This window comes from Miscanthus floridulus, unplaced genomic scaffold, assembly GCF_019320115.1.
Source record: "Miscanthus floridulus cultivar M001 unplaced genomic scaffold, ASM1932011v1 fs_875_3_4, whole genome shotgun sequence".
NCBI classification, from domain to species: domain Eukaryota; kingdom Viridiplantae; phylum Streptophyta; class Magnoliopsida; order Poales; family Poaceae; genus Miscanthus; species Miscanthus floridulus.
The window spans coordinates 16,636-39,572 of NW_027097383.1; the positions used below are offsets into that span (position 1 = coordinate 16,636).

At 44.8% G+C, this 22,937-nt stretch overlaps 1 protein-coding gene across 5 annotated transcripts; it reads left to right on the forward strand.

The window, feature by feature from the left end:
• The first annotated feature begins 1,192 nt into the window (after positions 1-1,192).
• Positions 1,193-13,408, forward strand: LOC136533381 (helicase-like transcription factor CHR28). 5 transcript variants are annotated; one of them, XM_066525938.1, is made up of 13 exons: positions 1,193-1,558; positions 3,902-3,971; positions 4,077-4,223; positions 4,327-4,536; positions 4,625-5,577; positions 7,446-7,517; positions 7,601-7,678; positions 7,754-8,639; positions 9,745-9,875; positions 10,257-10,478; positions 11,349-11,906; positions 11,991-12,200; positions 12,883-13,408. In XM_066525938.1, exons 1-13 carry the CDS (start codon positions 1,385-1,387, stop codon positions 12,991-12,993), a joined length of 3,822 nt encoding a protein of 1,273 aa, XP_066382035.1. In that variant the 5' UTR covers positions 1,193-1,384; the 3' UTR covers positions 12,994-13,408. The 5 variants fall into 5 exon arrangements, with proteins under 5 accessions (XP_066382035.1, XP_066382038.1, XP_066382039.1 ...); XM_066525941.1 differs by having other exon boundaries at positions 4,327-4,512; XM_066525942.1 differs by having other exon boundaries at positions 4,327-4,443.
• The last annotated feature ends 9,529 nt before the right edge of the window (positions 13,409-22,937 follow it).

Sequence of the window (22,937 nt, forward strand, 5' to 3'; positions counted from 1 at the left end):
AGGTGTACGTGCCGAAAGTCCAGATCACACGCACGCTCTAGCAACGCCCATACACTTAAACCTAGCATGTTGTGTCGAAAGCAACAAAGACCTTTTGAAATGACTTAACCGTCTGAGTCCATGAGGGCCCAAAGTATAATGACGTCATTTAGTAACAAAAATGCTAACGCACACTCGTGTGTTTTCAGAGCCAGTGACACAATTTTTTACTATGCCTCTGAGTGTAGGGCCCACACCCGACTCCAACTGAAAACAGCGAACGCGAGGCGACTCTCCTTCCTCGCGCGACTCCGACGCGGCGGCACATCTCTCTCTCCCCGACGCTCCTCTCTCTCTCTCCGACACTCATCCCTCTCTCTTTCCCCAACGCCGGCGAGCCCCACCCGCACCTCGGCGACCACCCGGCGAGCCTCACCCGCGCCCGCGTCCCCACCCGCGCGCGAGCTCGTCGGCCATGGCGGATCCGGCTCCGGCCATGGTGGATCAGGCGAGGTAGGTCTTCTTCTCCTGGTTAGGGTTCTGGCGAGCCTCTCCCCCAACCTTTGTCCTTGTCCTTCCATAGAAAAAAATTGTTTCTTATAATCTGTGATTTATGATATGTGATCTGTGCCAATGAGTAACCGGGGGAGAGGAAGAACCAGTGGGAGAGGCGGGCCGCACGCCGATGGCTGGGTGAGCGGCAGCGGCGGAGCGCTCGTCGGGCAGTGGGGCGGAGCTGGGTGCGACCGGAGGTAGAAAAAGAGGTGGAAGCCATTAGATCTTCATCTTACGATAAAAAAAAAATCGTGTGCTAGAACATGGTGAAACAACCGAAAGACATCAGACGCTTTAGTAAAACCATATCTCCCAGGGACTCACCTGGAAAAGACCGCTTGCGCCACGGTTAACGTGTGGCACACGCGCCCGTTCCACGACTCGGAACATGGACTCGTCCAGTCGTCCGCCCGGACCACACCACCGGCCGGCCGGCCGGCCACAAACGAGCCAATCGTCCCGGCTGCACCGCCTCGTGAGCACATGGCGATCACCACCCGGCACCAGTCCACCACCCACCCCAGATCATCCCGGTTCGCCTCCGAAAATAACAACGATTCCGATTCCGGCTCGGCCATTCGGAGCGCGGCCATTCGGAGCGCCAGAGCACGCCGACCCGTTCCTTTTAAAGTCACTATCTCGTAGCGAAATTTTCCCCTTCGCCCACTTCGGGTTCGTTCGACGGCCGACGCGGATGCCATCTTCTTTTTAGCCCCCCTTCCCGTCGCCACCACCACAGCCGCCCGCCCACCCGCGCTGGTTGGAAAAGGAAAAGGGGTTTCGCTCTTCCGGAGAAGGCAAGGCGTTTGCCCGCCGCCGTGAATCGTATGGTCGAATCGCGCGGCGGGTGATGGCGGAGGAACCGGCAGTCGGTTACGATGGCTTCGAGGCCGCCGGCGATGCTGGCGCCGGTGGCGCGGAGGACAACCTGTCGATGTCCCTCGGCGACTTCATGGCGTTCCTCGAGACTGAGCCCGCGCCACCCGAGGAGGGCGGGGAGGAGGAGGAGCAGCTGCAGCCTGGGGTGAGTTGCCTCTCGCCGTGCCCTAATTCGCTTTGCGTCGGATTTCGCGATGTTGGATCGGATTTGCTGGGATGGGGCTGCGGTTAGGCTAGGGTTTTGGGCTGCGCGGGGACCGAATACATCGAGTTTTTAGTCGATTTTTTGCGCTCGGCCTTGCGATTTTGGATGATTTGGGCCTTAAGAGTGTAGTGCTTCTGTCGTGTTGAGGTGTCGATGAACCGCTGGGCCAGGCGTGATCGAGGCATCGAGCTAAGTGATTAGTGCGACCTTTTAATTTAGCGACCGTTTTTTTGTTGTTGTTGCTGGTCATCAGTTCATCACTTATTGGATTTTCCTTGTTCTGCTATTAAATGCTTTTCTCGAAACGATAGCTATATGAATGCACTGTTGTTCGGGAAATGGACATCATGTGAGCGTGGTTGCTCGTAAATTATTGGACAGTGCCGGTTTTCCTGAACACGAAGAGGTTCCTGTGGTTCCCTCTGTTGACAGATTTGGAGGGTCGATGGCTGGTGGCACTGTCAGCTATGGGCAATGGTGTCTGCCGGTGAATGTTTCAGAGTTAGAGATGGTTGCGGTAGCAGGACCAGCTTGCAGCTGAATTGATGTTGGGGTGAACCTGCAATGATGGTGCCGGCTATGATGGGTTCTTGGGCAAAGTGCTATTCATGGTCAACAGTGGTGCCGTTGGGCTGTGTGCTGTTCGGCGAGGAATCCTGGGTAGGAGAAGGTGATGGTAATTGGTTTTGGGTAGGTTTGGTTTGTGATAGAGGCAGTGTATTGTTCTAAAAGTTATAACTAGCACATGCTGCATCTGGCAACTCGCAACATTTTTGCAGCACACAGCCTTGAAATCAGACTTACAAGCGGTATAGATATATGTTAATAAATGAATATTCATTTGTATTGTAAATTATAAAGAAAATCACAAGTCGAGGCAATTTGACGCTGAATCTTTCAGTGTCAATCTAAAATTTTAAAATTGAAGTGGTATAGTAATTAAAAAAATGAATATATGAATATTTGGAATGTGCAATGTGAATTGTAAAACTTATATACCTAAAACAGTTGAGATTGAAATACATCATTATAGTGTCTCCCATTAGGGTATGCGAACTTCCAGTTCCAAGAGATGTAAGGAATCTTCTCGAGAAAACTGCATAACAGAAAACCTTTCGTTTTGGTAAAAAATAATACCTCTGCACCATTTAGTGGTCCAAAACCACACTACACTGGCCTGACTGGATTCTTAAATGTTGAAATTTGACTGCTATGCTGGTATCATCGATTTTGGCATGACCTTGAGAGTGGCCACTATCAAGGTAATGAGGGATGTTATCAAGAAGAAAATATGGTGCCTTATTGGTGAGCAAGTGCCTTCATTGGCTGCCTCATAGTGGCCAAAATGGCAAGGGTTACAAAGAGGTGGGGAAAAGAGAAAAAGAGAGGAGGGGTAGTTAGATCCTTCACTTTTCCACAGTCTAGGCTGTTGCATAAGCGGGAGGAGGAAAAGTTTAATTTTGTTGCAGCTACCTGTCTAACCTAGTAGTATTAGTTATGAAAGTTGACAATAATAATTGTTTTTCATTGTTCAGTGGTATTGTAGGATAGTAACTCACAGCCTGTTTTGCTTGAAAGGTAGATGAATCAAACTGATTTGATCTGGTGTTATTTTGATGGTTGAACATTAAATGCTTTGAGTGAGTGCTGTGACAATGCTTGTAGGTTTGTGGCAGCTAATGCTATTGATTAATTTGTTTTTTTTCTTGATCAATTGATCCTCAATTTTCATATTTCTATGGAAAAATAGATAGAAGCCTGTAGCATTAATTGCTTATGTTTGTTTGGCAATATCAAGTCTTTGGATGCCTGATTCAACTTGAGATGGTGATATTTGTATTGTTGGACCAATGCCCTTATTTTTTGTACTAGGAGTGGAACAGAAAGGACTTTAAGAGTTGACATTATTTTTTCCAGTTTTTTCTTGCATATCTTGCATTACGTATTGCTTTGTTTGTTTGATCCTAATTGGTCATTTTTGGGGGTGTAAGCAACCAGCGAACCGTATCCAGGGTATGCCTCCAGCCCACCACATAGCACTTGTGCTGTAACGGCCTGTTTGGTAACAGCTTCCCAGGCAGCTCCATTGCCAGGCAAGGATGTCATCCCCAGGCATCCAAAATCAGACGCCTGGGGACACCCACAGCGTCTATCAAAGCTGCCTGGGAGCAAAGCAAACAGGTCCTAAATGTTGTGAGAAAAATAGCATATAGAATATTTTCTTTTGTGTTTCGAGTCTTATATAACCTTAGGCTGTCATATTTCTTATGTTGCTGAATACAGGTCAATCAAGGTTGTTTCGAGATGCCTGCCAACACTGATGGTTCTGAAGATTTATTCCAAAGCCATGAAGGTATAATGATCTGGCCATTTGCATATGATTTGCAGGATGCACAAATTTTCCTCCCTATATAATTTTTGATTTGTTGCTAATCTTGTCACTTTGTGATATGAGCAGAAATGTTTGAGAATGCAGAATTTTGGTCAAACTACTCCCATGTGGACACTTCGGAGTGCCATATGGAGCTCAGCGGAGGAGAACAAATGATTGATCACACAGAGTCTAGCCCTTATGAATTGTTTAGCAACGGTGAGAAATACAAAGGTGGCTGTAGATGAAACTGAATTGCTGTTAACTTTTTTATTGCTCACTGAATAGCAAATATATATCTTATACTTTACAAAAAAATTTGGTTATCGCTTTGCAGATCTGCAGAACCAATCAAGAACTTCCAACTTGGACAACGAACATTTTCCAAGGGATGCATCAAACCATGCTAATGTTGAAGAAGCAGCTGGACCTCCGTATGAAGATCTCTCAAATGGTTTGTACCTTCGACAGCAAACTATATACTCTGGCCAAACACAACTCCAAGTGGAGAACAACACAGAAGGCATGGAGACACAAATGAACACTTGTATGCTGTTTTCCTCTTCAAAAAAAAAAATATTTTTATATATCAGTTCCGAAATGGAACCATTAATTAATTAATATATCTGGTGCAGATTTCTTAGGTGGTATATCCACAGAGCACTCAGATTTGAGTGAAATTAAATGGGAGAGTACAGATGAGATGCTTGGTAATACTGGTCAGGATGGTGACCATTTCACTTCGATGGGCATGTTTTCTCTTACCCATAACACAGATGTTCCTGATATTTCTTGCACCAAGTTCAACATGGGTGAGAGAACTGAAAGCATTCACAATGGCAACAGTAGTTGCCTTACTATGCAGGAAGAACATTTACAGGCAGAATGTGGAGGATATCCTCATCCAGATTATATATCTGTTGATATGGTTGATGAAAGATCACTGCATGATTTGCCACATGGGTTTTCACAAAACAATGAGCAATATGAGATGGAGCAGTTCCCACAGAGTATATGTGAAAGCGGTTCTATGCAGATGGGCTCTCCGGACCAATATTGTGATGATACATCTTTATCAGATCTTTACATGGATGTATCCTCCCCAGAGTCAATATCCTGTGAGCAGAACCAGTCTGAAGATATTTGTTATAAGAGCGAGTCTAGCACTGACTCTTCTCCAATACCCTCTAGCAGAAATTCCACCACAGAGGATGCTGATAAATACTTAGGTCAAACATCAAAACAGTTGCTGGACTCCAAAATTGTTCCTTTCAGCAACCAACACACATTTAAGAACATGGGATATCAAAAACCTCTGGCATTGCATAAACAATATGCATATAGAAGTGACAACTCTTCTATTCACAATTCATCAAGAGGTTGCTTCGATAGAGATGGGGACGGGGCTTCTGATTTATGTGTGCTCGAGGGTAATAGGAATCCTGCTCCTGATCACCGATTGCCTTACCAGGGAAAGTTCCATCATAATTTTCAGCAACCTATGTATGGCAATTCCATGATTCCTGCATTTGGTGGTATGAGATACAAGCCACATGATGAAAGAATCACTCTGCGCCTCGCATTGCAGGTCATATAGCCCTATAGACTGTTGCTTGCTTATTTTTCCATGCTTAATACTTTGTTTAGTGTTCTCATACTAATCAGGCTGAGCTAATATTTGTTTAGCCCTGTTGCTGAATGGTGACATATAATGAATACTCATTAGTAAAACATTCTGTGAAAGAATGAAATGCTAAACCTTGATTGAATACATCATTTTGTCTTTTTGTTGATGATGCTTGACCTTTTTTCGTGCTTTAGTTTAGGTTACTATTACTAGATGTAGGAAAGGTGATGTCTTGATTTTTTAAATCATTATTATTTTTCACTGTACTAACTCAACTCACTACTAGGGTTACTTGGCTCTGTCTAAGTCTTACCTTTTCAAGCTGTGTAGTGCTCACTGCTCTGATAGCTTGATGTGTCAAACTGTCATAAATCAACAAGCTGAGCTAATGTTTCATGAGCTCACAAATTGCAACCAGACTTTTTGGTTCGTTGACATCTCAAAAGTTGGTAATACTAGGTTTTTAAAGTAGGGCTTCCATCTTCAATCAATTTAGTAATTGGCATATAGACACACTTATTTTTCTATTTTTAGTCAAGAAGGACCTACACATGTTTTTTATTGACTTGGAGAAGGCTTATGATAAAATACCAAGGAATGTTATGTGGTGGGCTTTGGACAAACATAAAGTCCCAACGAAGTACGTCGGGCTCATTAAGGACATGTACAACAATGTTGTGACTAGAGTTCGAACAAGTGATGGAGACACGGATGACTTCCCGATTAGGATAGGACTACATCAGGGGTCAGCTTTGAGCCCTTATTTGTTTGCCTTAGTGATGGATGAGGTCACAAGGGACATACAAGGGGACATCCCTCGGTGTATGCTTTTCGCGGACGATGTAGTGCTAGTTGATGAAAGCCGGACAGGAGTGAATCAGAAACTGGAGTTATGACAGGAGACTTTGGAGTCCAAAGGTTTTAGACTCAGTAGAACTAAACTGAGTATATGAGATGTGACTTCGGCACTACTACTCGGGAGGAGGAAGATATTAGTTTGGAAGGTCAAGTAGTGCCTAGGAAGGATACCTTTCGATATTTAGGATCAATGCTACAAAAAGACGGGGATATTGATGAAGATGTTAGCCATAAAATCAAAGCAGGGTGGATGAAGTGGCGGCAAGTATCTGGTGTCCTATGTGACAAAAGGGTACCACAGAAGCTAAAAGGCAAGTTTTATAGGACGTCGATTAGACCTTTTTTTATTGTATGGTGCAGAATGTTGGCCTACGAAAAACGACATGTTCAACAGATAAGTGTCGCGGAAATGCGTATGTTGCGTTGGATTTGCGGTCATACAAGAAGGGATCGAGTTCGGAACGATGATATACGTGATAGATTAGGGGTAGCACCAATTGAAGAAAAGCTTGTCCAACACCGGTTGAGATGGTTTGGACATGTCCAACGGAGACCTCTAGAGGCACCGGTGCGTAGTGGAATCCTAAGCCAGGATAGTAACGTGAAGAGAGGCAGAGGAAGACCGAAGTTGACTTGGGTAGAGGCAATAAAAAGAGACTTGAAAGGATGGAATATACCCAAAGACTTAGCCTTAGATAGGAGTGCTTGGAAGACAGCTATTCACGTGCCTGAACCTTGATTGCTTCTGCTGGGTTTCAACTCTAGCCTACCCCAACTTGTTTGGGACTTAAAGGCTTTGTTGTTGTTGTTGTTGTTGTTAGTCAAAGGTGCTAATGTCTCCAATCCTTTTGTGTTTTTCCATATTCTTATATACTATAAAACATTAGCTCAGAAAAATTAACAGCATTGGATTTTAGTGCTATCTTTCTTTTTGCTTCTTCAGCACACTTGACATATTTGGTGATTGGCAGGATATTTCACAGCCAAAATCTGAGGCTAACCCACCTGATGGGGTTTTAGCAGTTCCTTTATTGAGGCATCAGGTTCGCCTTGCAGCTCATGTTGTGTAATTTTATGATGAAAATAGTATTACCACTCCTTGGGTAACTGTTATTACTTTGGACAGAAAATTGCCTTGTCATGGATGGTGCAAAAGGAGACAAGTAGCTTGCATTGCTCTGGTGGAATTCTTGCAGATGATCAGGTATACTAGTTAATACTTTCCATGTTGCCAAGAAAAATGGTCAATTGTGTCTTAAGGTCATTTGGTACTTTTCAGGGCCTGGGTAAAACTGTATCAGCCATATCACTGATTCTTACTGAACGCTCACCAGTTCCACAGTCATCTACTATTAAGAATGAGCCATGTGAAGCTGTGACTCTAGATGACGATGATGAGGATGATTGTATTGAACCTCATCCAAAAAAGCTGATGCAGACATGTAGCTCTGAAGTGACAACTAACACAGTGAAGCAAGAAAATCCTATTGTAGCGGTTAAGACAAGGCCAGCTGCTGGTACTTTGGTTGTTTGCCCAACAAGTGTTTTGCGACAGTGGGCAGGAGAACTGAAGAACAAAGTTACAAGTAAAGCTAATTTGTCTTTTCTGATCTATCATGGTAGCAATCGCACCAAGGATCCTAATGAACTCACCAAATACGATGTTGTGCTTACTACATATTCCATAGTAAGCATGGAAGTACCAAAACAATCAAATCCTGATAGTGATGATGAAGAGAAAGGGAAGCCTGACCGATATGGTGCACCTGTGTCCTCTTCTGGCAGCAAAAAGAGAAAGGCATCCTCTTCTAAGAAAACAAAAAGTAAAAGTGCTGCAGAGAGTTGCTTGCCTGAAAAACCTCTTGCGAAAGTTGCTTGGTTTAGGGTTATTCTTGATGAAGCACAAAGTATTAAGAATTACCGAACTCAGGTTGCCAGGGCTTGCTGGGGTTTGAGAGCCAAAAGAAGATGGTGTTTGTCTGGGACGCCTATACAGAATGCTGTTGAGGATCTCTATAGCTATTTCAGATTTCTCAGATACGATCCCTATGCTGTATATAAGCAGTTTTGCACTATGATAAAGATTCCAATCGGTAGGAACCCAACTAATGGTTACAAGAAGCTTCAAGTTGTTTTGAAGACGGTAATGCTACGCCGGACTAAAGGTCAGTAGATAGGTTATCATTGCCCTACTGAATCTTGCTTATCCATACGTGACACCTTAGTCGTAGGTTGTTTTTTGTTACCTCTTGCCAATAATTTATGGAACCGTGTCATGATTTCAGTAGTTACCATATCATATTTATGTTGAGCTTGACCAATATAATTTGAATAGATGTTAAGCAGAATAACAATTATGGGGTAAACATTCGTTCTATTGTTCAGATCTCATCATGTTAATTTTAGTGATAAGCATCTAATTTCCTCCTCACTAGTGTGTTTGTGCTGACAGCAAGGTTCTGTTGTTTACCAAAGTAAAATATCCTATATTTTACTAATGCCTTTTCAAAATCAACAGATTAGAGAAACTAGTAAACATTTGTCAGTGTGGACAGAATGTTAAACTATTATTGAAACTTCACATTTTTGACCAACTAGTTTTGTAGGAAATTTTCTCCCAGAAAACATTAGCATATAGCTCCACATATTACTTGTGCTGATTTTCAGCTAAAAATCCTTGTCTCAAATTAACACCTGTGTCATAGATATAAAGTTGCAAGGGCCTAATGGGACAACTTTGTATGACTAAGCTTAATTGAGGAAAACTGAATACAGTGATTCAAATCAACAAGATTAAATTTGATGGGCTTGATGCATAAATGTAGACTTTATAGATTACATAATTAAAATTATGCAACTTTGTTTCACAATATGGTATAGGTTGTGGGCTTATAGTGCAGTTTTTCTTATCCTGTGGAAATTTTCCTGACTTGAGTACTCGTATATCTAGCTTGGTTGTTGACTTGTCAGAACCAATGCTGAAGTCCTTTCTCAACTGTGTGCATAAATGGTTATTGAACTAATGCTCTTCCAGTGCACAAAAAATATTCTCCATTGCCAAATTGTTATTATCTTTGCAGTTGGCATTGAATGTTATATTTGTTTATCTTTTGTATTACTCCATTAAATATATGACATTTAGGACAAGCTAATTTTGAACTGATTAAGTGATTAGCTTGTCTTAAACGTCATATATTTTAAAACGGGAGAGCGTATGATTTGTTCATCTCTTAAGTTATGATTTGTCATCTGTGATCTATCATCTTGTAGCAACCATGCTTGATGGGAAACCAATCATATCCTTACCGCCCAAGACTGTTTCACTTAAGACAGTGGACTTCACTAGCGAGGAGCGTGCTTTTTATAACACTTTAGAAGTTGAATCACGAGAACAGTTCAAGGTCAGTTCACAGTATTTGATTAATAGCCTTGTTTCTTATATTCTTCTGTTTTGTCACTCAGCTTGAACTTTGGATATTGCATTTAGATATAGGGATTTTTTACATGGGGCAAAATAAATCAATTAGGGAATGTTTGCAGATGTCAGAACCCTACAAAGTTAGAATAACTTTTACATGGCCACAGTGTGTGGTAGGTAGTTCGACATTATGTTGCTGGATTACAAGTGAACTTTAGAGGACTATGACGCATATGGTGTGTAACATGATTGATTGCTCATCCAGTTGCCTGTTTAGGTCACTCTAAAGTTGATACATTGATGCAAGCTTACCCGTTTCATTTGCAACTATTAGAAGGCTATGCTCACTACAATTGCTTTGCAGGAATATGCAGCTGCTGGTACTGTAAAGCAAAATTATGTCAACATTCTATTGATGCTTTTACGGCTAAGACAGGCATGCGATCACCCTCACCTAGTTAGAGGCTATGACTCCTCTTCTAGTTGGATGTCTTCGTTGGAGATGGTGAAGAAACTTCCCATGGAACGGCAGCATGAATTACTTAGTTGCTTGCAATCTTGTTCTGCGTTATGTGCTCTCTGCAATGTAAGTGAATTCCTCTCAATTTTTTCAATTTTCACGTCATTGTGTGTGGTCTTTCTATATGTACCTCGCATATATGTATTATATCTGAGTATTTGCTATCATGGTGTGGACTGATGTTCTTTATTTGAGTGCTTGTTGCGACTAAGCTTGCATAATTAAGTTTGTATTGGCAGATAGACTCTGAGCTATCATTACCACGTGAACATAATTCCAGAAAGTCTAGCTTGTGTCATATGACCAACAATTATTAATGCTTGTACTCATAGCGCTGGATGATGGTTTTCTGTAGTTGACCGCTTTCCTACCTGCGTGCTGATGACAGGGCCTCTGGCCTGTGTTGGAAGAAGCTTAAGTAGCCGTAGTTGGGTTGGTTTTTGCTGGCAAACTTATTTATTTTGCTATCTTGCTTGAGGGTTTCGGTAGGGCCAGTGTTGACTGATCCCTTAGTGATCAGACTATCAGAGGCATGGGGAAGTTGGCGGTGGGAGGTTCTTTCTGTGCACTTGCGAACTTTGTAATTTCATTGCTGAGGTAATGAAATTCAGTCTTATCGTGGTGGAGAAAAACAATTATTAATGTGCTGTTGTGCTGGTTGTTTGGATGTGTGATATATATTGCAGTTAATGGTCAACTTCTTAGTATTAAGTTTGTGTTCTGCCAATGCAGACTTGAGTTTTTTAATTGCCAACTAGCTTGAACTGAGTCGGAGAAATTAAATCTCAGCAAAGTTCATACTTTTTTACTGGTTAAGTTTCTTGATACCAGCTTGATAGTCGATACAGGGTGCCTGGGCCCTGGGTCATATCCCAATTGTAGTGGATATTCAGCTGTGGATACACTTCTGGTTCTTAACATATGTGAATTATGCAGGACGCTCCAGAAGATCCTGTTGTCACTATATGTGGTCATGTTTTTTGCAACCAGTGCATACTGGAGCAACTCACTGGTGACGACAGCGTATGCCCAGTGTCTAATTGCAGAGTCCGACTAAATAAAACTTCACTATTCTCCAGAGGCACCCTTGAATGTTCTCTGAGTAGCTTGACCTGTGATTTCAAGTCTGATGATACCTGTATGGAAATGATACATGCTGAAAAGCACCCTGGGATAGATTCATCCTACGCTTCTTCAAAAGTGAGAGCTGCACTAGATATTCTTCTCTCGTTGCCCAAAATAGATCCCACCCAAATGACTGATAACAAATGTTCAATCGGGCTTGAATCTGAGAAGTTTGATGGAAAGGGTACTTCAGAACAAACTGACACCAAGTTGACAGAGAAGGCCATTGTTTTCTCTCAATGGACTAGAATGCTAGACTTGCTTGAAGTCCATTTGAAAGCTTCTCATGTGACATATCGAAGGCTTGATGGAACAATGTCTGTTGCTGCACGGGATAAAGCTGTGAAAGACTTCAATACGGTTCCAGAGGTTTGCATTCTACAACTTCTGGCATATGAAATACATAATGTTTTCAGGTATATGAGTTCTGGTTTTGACTTGCACGATTGGCAGGTTACTGTTATGATCATGTCACTCAAAGCTGCAAGTCTCGGCTTGAACATGGTTGCTGCTTGCCACGTACTTATGCTAGATCTTTGGTGGAACCCGACCACTGAGGACCAAGCTGTTGATAGAGCACACCGTATTGGTCAAACACGGCCTGTTACAGTATCACGATTAACTATAAAGAACACCGTGGAAGATCGTATTCTGGCTCTCCAGGTAGGTTTGAAGTTTTTCTTGGCTGAGTTATCTGCATTTATATTCATGAGCAGGCATTGAGCTCTAGTTTGGATTCTGTCAAGAATCTTATCCAAAACCTTCCTGGAGGTCAATATTGATAGCAGTGTGAAAATTATAATAAGATCTCTTAGTAGTGTTACTCTCCCGTCCCAAAAAGGATGCAATTCTAGAACAGTGATATGTTAAAGTATGTCAAGTTTGACCAAATTTTGTATAAAAAATACTAATATTTATCGTACTAAATAGGTACCATTGGAATAGTGATGAAACATATTTTCCTAATTTTGATGTCATACTACACCTTGCACTCTTTTTGGGATGGAATTAGTAAGTTCATACCATTATTCTGTATAACTTTTTCTCTGGTGATTTTAGATAGCAAGCAGGTTTTTTTTCATTGACATGAACTGGAAACTATGATTCAGAATATGCTTCACCTGAATAATAAAACATAGCTTGCATTTCTCGTCTCGAATACCACTTCCTGGAGTTTTATTGTCTTAAACCTTACATTGGCAAAATTTACATTGGCAAAATCTTTACCTTGTTTATTTTTGGTCATACAAAATATAAACTATTGTTTTGTTGTTAATTTGGGTGGTAGTATTAACATTGTAATCTATAATCTCTTGATGCTTACCTAAGCTGTACAATGTCTCAGGAGAAAAAGCGGGAGATGGTTGCTTCTGCATTTGGGGAAGACAAATCTGGTTCCCGACAGACTCGATTGACCGTTGATGACCTGAATTATCTGTTTATGGGTGACCGTTGAAGACCTGAATTATCTGTTTATGGTGTAGAATCGCTCCTGAGAGTTAACAGTTTGTCTCATTGGATGGTGTTAGACAGCGGTAGACAAAAGGGAACTCCAAGAAAATAACAAAATGCTTTCATTTAGGGATTATTAGTTCTTGTAGCTTGTACAGTTGCAGAGATTTAGGGGTTATTAGTGACATGTCTTCCAATTCTTTTTGCACTGAAAGCAGTAAGAGATGCTGAGCTAGGTGAATTCTTCAGATAGCTGCAATAGTGCCTGTTGACTTAATATAATGAAGATAACGACAGTCAAAGCTAACATGGTAAAAATATGTACATATTTTTTGTCGTCATGTCTGACATGTGGGCCGCAGCTTCTGCCAACAGTTTGTATGCGATAAACCATCGAAAATATTGAGTTGGGTTTGTCATATTGACTTCTTGTCGCAAAGTGTTCTCATTGGTCGCATGTTCTTTTTATCTTAGATCATATTCGTTTGGCTTATAAGCTATACTTTTTAGTCTAGTAAATAGTATTTTTCTTTCATACAATAATTAGTCAATAGTATTTTCAGTCATGGCTTATGAGCCAAACGAAATAGGGCATTAATTCTTAAGTTTGAGGGCAGCAATATCTGAATCGCTCCGGCAGCTATGATATGCACTTCCACTTTGGTGGTTTGTGTGTTCCATAACCGTAACACCGTGAAACAACTCGAACAGCTATGATATTGCACTACTACTTTGGTGGTTTGGGTGTTCCATAACCGTAACACCATGAAACAGCTCCAGCAATAGAGATCAGAGCCTCGAGGGTTTTCTCTATAGGCTAATATCTTCATTTCCTTTCATAAGACGCGGCCTGAAATGACAGTCTCCTAAATTATATTTTGACAATTATTTTATTATTGTTTTATTTTATACTATTTATGCTTATAAATTTATGATAATTGGAGTGGATATCAAGTTTATATTATAATAGTTAGAAATCGTAGTTAAATTATTGGTAACTTTTACTGTTTGAATCTTGATATGTACAAAGAATATAGAGTATGTTTCTGGGCCTTAACTCTAGTAGTAACCCTAAAATCATGGCCTCTATTTTGGTCCCGTTTGAAAGAACTCCACCAGAAAAATAGATCAAAATATATTCATTTTCCAAGTTTGGTGGTGTCGGTGCAGAAAGTGATCAACTAGTGAATATTTGTAGTTTTGCTGTACGTTGTGATCGGAGATGGCCTAGTACTCAATGACACAGGATTTATACTGGTTTAGGACAACGTGCCCTACGTCCAGTCGGGATCGGTTGGTGACTTTATTCCTGAGCCCAGGTGCTCAAAGTCTGCAGTGGGGTTACAAACGAGGAGAAAAGAGGGGTGTTCAAGAGGCCCGGTCAGGTCCGACCGGAAGGGACCGAGGGCGACCGGAAACTCCACTATGAGCTAGAAGTCCAAGCGTGTGTTTGAGGGGTTGTGAGCTATCGATCTAGTGAGTCTGAGCTTAAAGAAGTCGACCCCCTCCATTGAAGGGAGCGCATCCCCTTTTATAGATAAAGTGATGGCTTTATAGGTGAGAGGGAGAGAGTACAGATGCTTCTAAGCCTTGTTGCCCACGCTGATGAAGACTGAATAATGATAGGCGCCCCTAACACTGTTGATGTCGCTGTAGAATGTCAGATGCGCACGGGAGGTCATGCTATCTTCTTCAGGAAGGATGGACGCCGGTACCTGCAAATACTATTTGATGCCTAGTGGCCTGTGAGGAGCCGCGCTATGTTCACCCGGTACAGCAAATCCTGATACCCATACCGCGATCGACGTCTAGAGACACGCGGGAGGCTTACCGTATGAGAGTTTTAGCGGCCCCTACAATACTGTAGGGGGAGATGGTGGCTGCAGAGTATTGTTTTGTGCAGGGTATGGTCCCTGGTACAGTGGTTTTGACTTGTGAGCCTTGCCTTGCCTTTCTCCGCACGTCTTCTGGTTCCTACCGAATGGGACGCCCCCGGTTGGATGGCTCCAGTCAGCTCTGAGTGCGCCGGTCGGAGAAGAGTAGTGAGCAGGGTTCCCACGAGCCCCGATCGTGGGGTCGGAGTCTTGGGGCCGAAGTAGGAAGCAGCGTTTTGGGCCAGGCCTTCCGATTGGAGAGACCGCTTGGAGGCGGCTGGTGCCTGAAGCGAGTGCTCCGGTCGGAGAGGTGGGCCGAAGAAGTTGACGAGCGGGCGCTTGTTCTTTTGGGTAGACCTTCCGGTCAGCGACCAGACTGCCTTTCCGGCCCGTTGTGTTTTAGACTCTTGGACCGGCCCATGAACTACATGTTGTTTTACTAGGCCGAGCCTGGGCGTGGAAGCCGGTCCCCGAGGGACCCCGGGTTTATGAACCCGACAGGAGCCCTCGAGCCCCTGGGTGATTCGGGTAGAATTGTCCGGGGGATTTTTGTCTTGCCTGTGGGTGCGCCCGAGCGCACCCGTGGGTGTAGCCCCCGAGCCCCCGGGCGGTTTGGGTGGAACCGGCTGGGGGTTTTCTGTGTTGTCAGCGGGAGAGGTTTTGTGTTGTGTCGGTGGGTGCGTGCGAGCGCACCTATGGGTGTGCGTGTTTTTAGTTTTTGAGACGAAATTTTGTTTTACCACGGCGTCGTTGTGCAGCCGAGGCGTTTTTAGGCGTGAGGATTGGGTCGAGACAGAACTTGTTGATCCCGGTGTTGGTGCGCGCCAGGGATCGGGAGAGGAAGTTTAGTTTGAGACAAACCCTGGCGTCGGTGTGCGCCGTGAGCGGAGATAGCTTAGTTCTAGAGATGGACGAGACGGAGCCCGTGGGTCCTAATGTTGGTGCGGCCTGGGCAGCTGAGGTAGTTAGTTTAGTTCGTTTTTATGCGAGTTCGGAGTTGTGGTCCCTGGCCAGGGTTTCTTGGAGTGCAGTCGGTAGTGAAGCCGTTATGCGAGTTCAGAGTCACAGTCCCAGGCCGTAGCCAGATGTCGTAGATCCTATCGACGCGAGTTCGGAGTCACGGTCCTAGGGTTTTTGTCAGAAGTGAAGCTATTACGTGAGTTCGAAGTCGCGGTCCCAAGCCGTAGCCGGATGTCATAGATCCTGTCGACGTGAGTTCGGGGTCGCGGTCCCACGGTTTTTGTCGGAAGTGAAGCTATTATGCGAGTTCGGAGTCACGGTCCCTGGATTCTTTTTTGTAGCGTAGTCGGAAGTGAAGCTGTTATGCGAGTTCGGAGTCGCGGTCCCAAGTCGTAGCCGGATGTCATAGATCCTGTCGACGTGAGTTCGGAGTCGCGGTCCTAGGATTTTTGGCATTTGAGCCCCCAAGCCTTGTCGGGCCTTTGTGGGGATCGATGTGAGTTGTTTTGCGCTACCCCATCTGGTTCCTCACAACCGGAGGGGTTGAGTTTCATCGCCTATCCTAATCGCTCAGGCTCGAAGACTAGCTCGGTGAGCTCGCTAACGGGTGTGATCGAGCAGAATCTGGGTCCATCATTCGTGACGGGGTCGGCATAGCCCTCTTGTGGCATTCCACTACTCCTTTACCTATAACCCGGTAGATGCCTAGGTCATTCCGGAGACCGACCCAGGTGGCCTAATGGCCTCCCCTCGATGGAGATTCTATGGGCTTGGCGAGAGATTTAGGATCAAACGAGAAGGTTGAGATGACCCGGTTTGCCAGACCGGGCGAAGGCCGCATGGTGCTCATCTATAGTTTTCTCCCCTAGCTCTGTTGTTTGCTCATGTCGAATGAGGCAACCACCGCTTCGTGGTGCAACACGGAGCATTTTGGTGCATTTCGCTGCACGTGCGATGCTTAGTTCCTGAGCCCCTAGGCAGTTCATGCCCTAACCGTTCGGGGGGTTCAGGCGTATGAGATGAATGCTTGTATGGATGTATGAATGATTTGTAAAGAAATAGAGGGGTTTTTTGGCAATGTTTACCTTGATGACTAGAGTGACGGGGCTCGAAGAGCCTCAATCAGAAAAGTTCGACTGGGACCTTGACGACCTAAGTGACGGGGTTCAGAGAGCTTTAGTCAGAGATGTCCGACCGGGACCCATGCTCGTCGTCCGTGACGGAGTCGGCGTGGCCTACATGGGGCACCCCTTCGCTTCCTTACCTGTCATTCGGTGTCTATCCTTACTTGTCATTCGGGTTCCTTTAGGTCTGGCCTAGGGAAGTGGGGAGCCGCCCGCGTGCGGTGGTGCTTCGGTTCCTGTGCCCGTCGTGTGGTAGTGGTTGATTGTGCGGTAGTGGTGGGCCATGGCTAGGCCACGTCCCGTTCGATCAGGAGCCGTTCCATCGAGCGAGGTGTGTCTCATCGGTTCAGGGCACGTCTTATCTGCATTCAATGAAAGAAAGAGAAAACCTTGCCCCATCGTTCTGGCTTTCCCGATCAGCGCGTTCCTCTGTAACTGCTACTCCCTTTTCCTTAAGTAGGAGAGGGGAGAGGGTTTTTGTTCCGCTCTTTTGCCTGTTCTTCGTCTGCCGCTGCCTTCTCTCCTCCTCTTTGCCATGAGCGTTCCTGAGAGCCATGGAGGTTTCTATGAAAGAAGGGGAGAGAGCGAGGGAGAAGAGAGGAACTCACCGACATGTCGGACTGGAGGTTGTCCACTATGAGGGCGTCGGTGCTGGAGGCGTTCGTCGTGAAGGGGTTCCTGCCGCCGTAGGAGGTGGCACACTAGAGGGTCCCCGGGAAGGAGGAGTTCCCGCAACCTTGTCCCGATGAGGTGGTTTCTTTACTTACCTTCCACAAGCGTGGGTTAGGATACCCCACGCACTAGTTCCTGCACGGGCTCCTCAACGAGTGGGGTCTGGAACTGCAGCATCTCAATCCGACGGGGGTGCTGCACATTGCCAGTTTTGTGACTGTCTGTGAGGCTTTCCTTGGGATGGAGCCACACGTGGATCTCTTCTGGCTCTTCTTCTCTAGGAGAGCTATGGCGGACTAGAGTTTGGCTGAGATCGCATCGGTCGGAGGCTTCACCCTACAGAGGAAGCCACGTGTGGGAGGCTCGTATCCCGTATATTCCCCATGTGACTCCAACCGGGGATGGCATGGGGAGTGGTTCTACATCAGGAATCCAATGGGGGCACCGTTTCTAGCATTTATCGGCGGGAGGCCGGTGAAGCAGAAGAGTTGGTCGTGGGGCTACGCCCACATGGAGAAGCACAAGGTGGAGGCCATCGAGAAGGAGCTCCGGAAGCTCGTAAGGGGTGGCCTCGATGGGGTGCGGGTGTTCCACACCCTTTACCGCCACCAGGTTGCGCCATTGGCAGAGAGGATGCACCCGATGTGGATGTATGGTAGCCGGTCGGACCTAGACCATGCGTTGCCGGAGGAGCTGCTGGACGATGAGATCTGGAGTCGCGTCGGTCGAGTGCTACAGCTGAGGCCCAGAGAGACGGTGGTGGGAAAACCCATACCGTTTAATGCCTCGATCGTGCCCATGCTGGTATGCTCCCTTATTTTGTTCGTGCTTTTTTCTCTGCCCCCTTCTTTTTTGATTTCGGTTCATTTGTTCTGTAGGGGCTTGGGAGGTACAAGTCCCGGCCGCACCTTCCCAAGGGGCCGGCGGGCCGGGCCCAGTGGGCTGCCTAGAAGGAGGCGGTAGACGCCCAGAAGAAGAAGAAAACCAAGGAGGTTTATCGAAAAGAAGAGAAGAAGAAGAAGGTCGCCCAGCGTGTGAGGGCCAGGGAACGTGTGAGCGACGTCGAGTTAGAACTCACGTCGGATGATCCTACGGATCTGGACGACATGGTCTTCTCCGATGAGGAGGAGAGTCGGGAGGTCGTTGTGACCTCGGTGATACGTCGTGACCCTACGGCGATGTCCGCTGGTGAGGAGCAGGAGGCCGCGCGATGTACAGAGGTTCCTACATTGAGGAAGCGTGCTGTGAGTGTAGATGTCATCGATGAATGGGCGGCGAAGCGAATGCGGTCACCATGCCCCTCGGCGGCGTTGCTAGCTCCATCGTCGCCTGTGGCGGACGTGGCTGGACGAGCCAGGCGGTCCGAGGAGCGGTCCGGTGCCTGTGCGGCGATGGGGCCGGTGCCAACGCTGGACTTGCGGTCGGAGGAGGCCCCACCTGCCATGGGTGTGGTCGAGTAGTCCGGGTGGTCTAAGGGGCAGATTGGCACTCAGTCGATGCATGACTCGCAGTCGGGGGACGCCTCGCCCGCTGCTCTAGTCAGGGAGCCCCGAGCCGAAGGTCTTTGCGACCCATAGGCTGGGCAGGAGCGGGTTGGGATGACTTTGACCCCATCTGAAGTGAGGGGGCACAGGTCGTAGTCCAGGAGTGGTCCTCGTTGAAAGGTCCTAATAGCTAGAGGGGGGAGGGGTGAATAGCCTAATAAAATTTCTACAACAACACTTAACAAAATGGTTAGACAATTATGAGGCAAAGCAAGTGTTGCGCTAGGCTACTCAAAATGCAAGCCACCTACCACAATTCTAGTTTAGATAGTATCTATTCACACAATAGCTATGATACTACTCTATGTTAGTGTGCTCTCAAAGGCTAACTAAAGAGCCACACTAGCTAAGCAAGCAAGCTCTCACAACTAGCTACACTAAAGAGCTTGACAATTAGTTTGCGGTAAAGTAAAGAGAATGATCAAGAAGATTATACCACCTTGTAGATGAAGGAACCAATCAATCATAAAGATGAATAACAATGAAGACCAATCACCTTGGAATCAATGATGAACACAATGATTTTTACCGAGGTTCACTTGCTTGCCGATAAGCTAGTCCTTGTTGTGGCGATTCACTCACTTAGAGGTTCACGCGCTAATTGGCTTCACACGCCAAACCCTCAATAGGGTGCCGCACAACCAACACAAGATGAGGATCACACAAGCCATGAGCAATCCACTAGAGTACCTTTTGGCGCTCCGCCAAGGAAAGGTCAAGAACCCCTCACAATCACCACGATCGGAGCCGAAGACAATCACCACCCTCCACTCAATGATCCTCGCTGCTCCAAACCATCTAGGTGGTGGCAACCACTAAGAGTAACAAGCGAAATCCGTAGCGAAACACGAACACCAAGTGCCTCTAGATGCAAACACTCAAGCAATGCACTTGGATTCACTCCCAATCTCACTATGATGATGAATCAATGATGGAGATGAGTGGGAGGACTTTGGCTAGGCTCACAAGGTTGCTATGTCAATGAAAATGGCCAAAGATGTGAGCCATAGCCAGCCATGGGGCTTAAATAGAAGCCCCCATGAAATAGAGCCATTGTACCCCTTCACTGGGCACACTGCACTCTGACCGGACGCTCCGGTCATACTGACCGGACCCTGGACACAGCGTCCGGTCCACTGATTTTTGCCATGTGTCATTCTAAGTTAAAATTGAATCGTTAGATCACAACGACTAAGTGCTGACCGGATGCTCCGTCAAAACTGACTGGACGCTGGAGCCCCAGCGTCCGGTCGAGTATAGTAAGGGTCCAAATCTATTTTTCCTCGACCGGACACGTCCGGTCCACCTCGACCAGACACATCCCAGCGTCCAGTGGAGAACCCTAGCCACTATACTGCTAGGTCAGCGTGACCGAACGTAGGCAGTTAGCGTTTGGTGCATTCGGATCCAGCGTCCGGTCACTTGATCGACGCTGGCATCTCCTCTGTCTTCTTCACCCTTGTTCAAGTGTGCTAACCACCAAGTGTATCACCTTGTGCACATGTATCAGCATATTTTGACAAATGTTTTCAAGGGTGTTAGCACTCCACTAGATCCTCAATGCATATGCAATGAGTTAGAGCATCTAGCGGTACTTTGATAACCGCATTCCAATACGAGTTTCACTCCTCTTAATAGTATGGCTATCAAACCTAAATGTGATCACACTCTCTAAGTGTCTTGATTACCAAAACAAAATAACTCCTACAAATTATACCTTTGCCTTGAGCTTTTTATTTTTCTCTTTCTTCTTTTCAAGTTTAAGCCCTTGATCATCGCCATGCCATCACCATTGTCATGCTATGATCTTCATTAGCTTCTCCACTTGAAGTGTGCTACCTATCTCATGATCACTTGATAAACTAGGTTAGCACTTAGGGTTTCATCAATTCACCAAAACCAAACTAGAGCTTTCAATCTCCCCCTTTTTGGTAATTGATGACAACCCTTATACAAAGATATGAAATAAAATTCAATTGAATCCATGTTGCTTGCCCAAGCATATTTACCAATTGTAAAAGGATATGGACAAGTTTTATGAACCCCAAATGGTAGCAATTGCTCCCCCTACATATGTGCTAAGAGTTTGGATTGTAGCTTGCACATATGCTTAGATAGGAAATATAGGAGACAATGTCTACCACATGATGCTAAGGTATAAAGGATGGACCTTTGAAGCGTGATACCAATCGGAGTGCACCAATATACCATCCTTAGCACCATGGTTAGCTCAATACCACTTGGAAACATACTTTAGAAAGATACCACTTGTAAAGACTTTCTTGGAAATGAAAGTTATCTAGTGATTTCATTTCATCATTCAATCTTACAACTAGCATACATCACACAAGCATGGATGTTTAGATTTAATACTTATGCCATGCAAGCAAATCATATGAAATGCACATTCAAATGCACCATACAAGTTCATGAGCTTGCTCCCCCTACTTGTGTGCTCAAAATTTTAATTGATCCCTTTCCTTTGTCATATCTCTCCCCCTATGTCATATATCAAGATATCTTTATGTTTCACTCCCTTTATGATATTTCTTCATTTCTTCCCCTTTTTCACTATCTTTGTTACTATCTTTGTTTCTCTCCCCCTTTGTCATCAATGACCACAAAGGTTCTAAATATAGATAGTATTACTTGTAGGGTCAAGATTATCAATGTCAATAAATGGGGTGAGGATCATTTTCCCAAATTTGGTCTAATCTAGATCATTTGTCAAAGATATTTAACTCAGTTTGATCCAAGGATAAGCTTCTTCATACCTCCAAATAAGGGTTATCTTGTACCATGTTGAGTTAAACACTTATAGCTCATTTTCTAGATTAAACACTAGGTTTACAAGCCCATAAACATGTCATATGCCATCACTAGATCAAGTCAAGCATAGAAGCAATAGTGATACCATATGGACATCAAAATCATTTGATTTTCATGAATGAGCCTAATAAAATAGAACCACTTGAAAGGTCCTAATAAAATTGAAAATGTGACTAGATGCACTAAACATGTCCTTAGCAAAGATGTATGTCATGCCAATCAACTTTTACCTTGGAGTGCTCGAAGGAGAGGCATGTCATAAAAGTGGGGGGGGGGTGCATCAACACATATTTGAGAAATCCAATATGTTCAACTCATTTCTTAGCTTGCAAAACCTTTTCTCATCCAATGGCTTGGTGAATATGTCGGCAAGTTGATCTTTGGTGCCTACATTCTCAATGTAAATGTCATCTTTTTGTTGGTGATCTCTTATAAAATGGTGGTGGACATCAATGTGCTTTGTTCTTGCATGTTGAACCGGATTGTTGGTTAGCTTGATTGCACTCTCATTGTCACATAGCAATGGCACTTTCTTGAACTTGATTCCAAAGTCACTCAAAGTGGCCTTCATCCAAAGTATTTGTGCACAACAACTACCGGCGGATATGTATTCGGCTTCAGTGGTTGATAATGCAACACTATTTTGCTTCTTTGATGACCATAAAACAAGTGATCTTCCCAACAATTGAAATGTACCCGAGGTGCTCTTCCTTTCAACCTTGCATCCCGCATAATCTGAGTCGGAGTAACCAACTAGCTCAAACTTTGCTCCTTTGGGATACCACAAACCAACATTTTGTGTATGCTTCAAGTACCTCAATATTCTCTTTGTAGCCTTCAAATGACTTTCTCTTGGTGAGGCTTGAAATCTTGCACACATGCATACACTAAACATGACATCTGGCCTTGATGCAGTCACATAGAGTAGGCTTCCAATCATGGACC

What these genes read in the sequence shown, in the direction of transcription:
- LOC136533381 (XM_066525938.1), top strand. Translation starts at nt 1,385, where the DNA reads ATGGCGGAGGAACCGGCAGTCGGTTACGATGGCTTCGAGGCCGCCGGC. An exon ending in TTCCTTTATTGAGGCATCAG is followed by an intron (nt 7,518 to 7,600) that starts GTTCGCCTTGCA and finishes TACTTTGGACAG; the next exon opens with AAAATTGCCTTGTCATGGAT. An exon ending in ACTTCAATACGGTTCCAGAG is followed by an intron (nt 11,907 to 11,990) that starts GTTTGCATTCTA and finishes CACGATTGGCAG; the next exon opens with GTTACTGTTATGATCATGTC.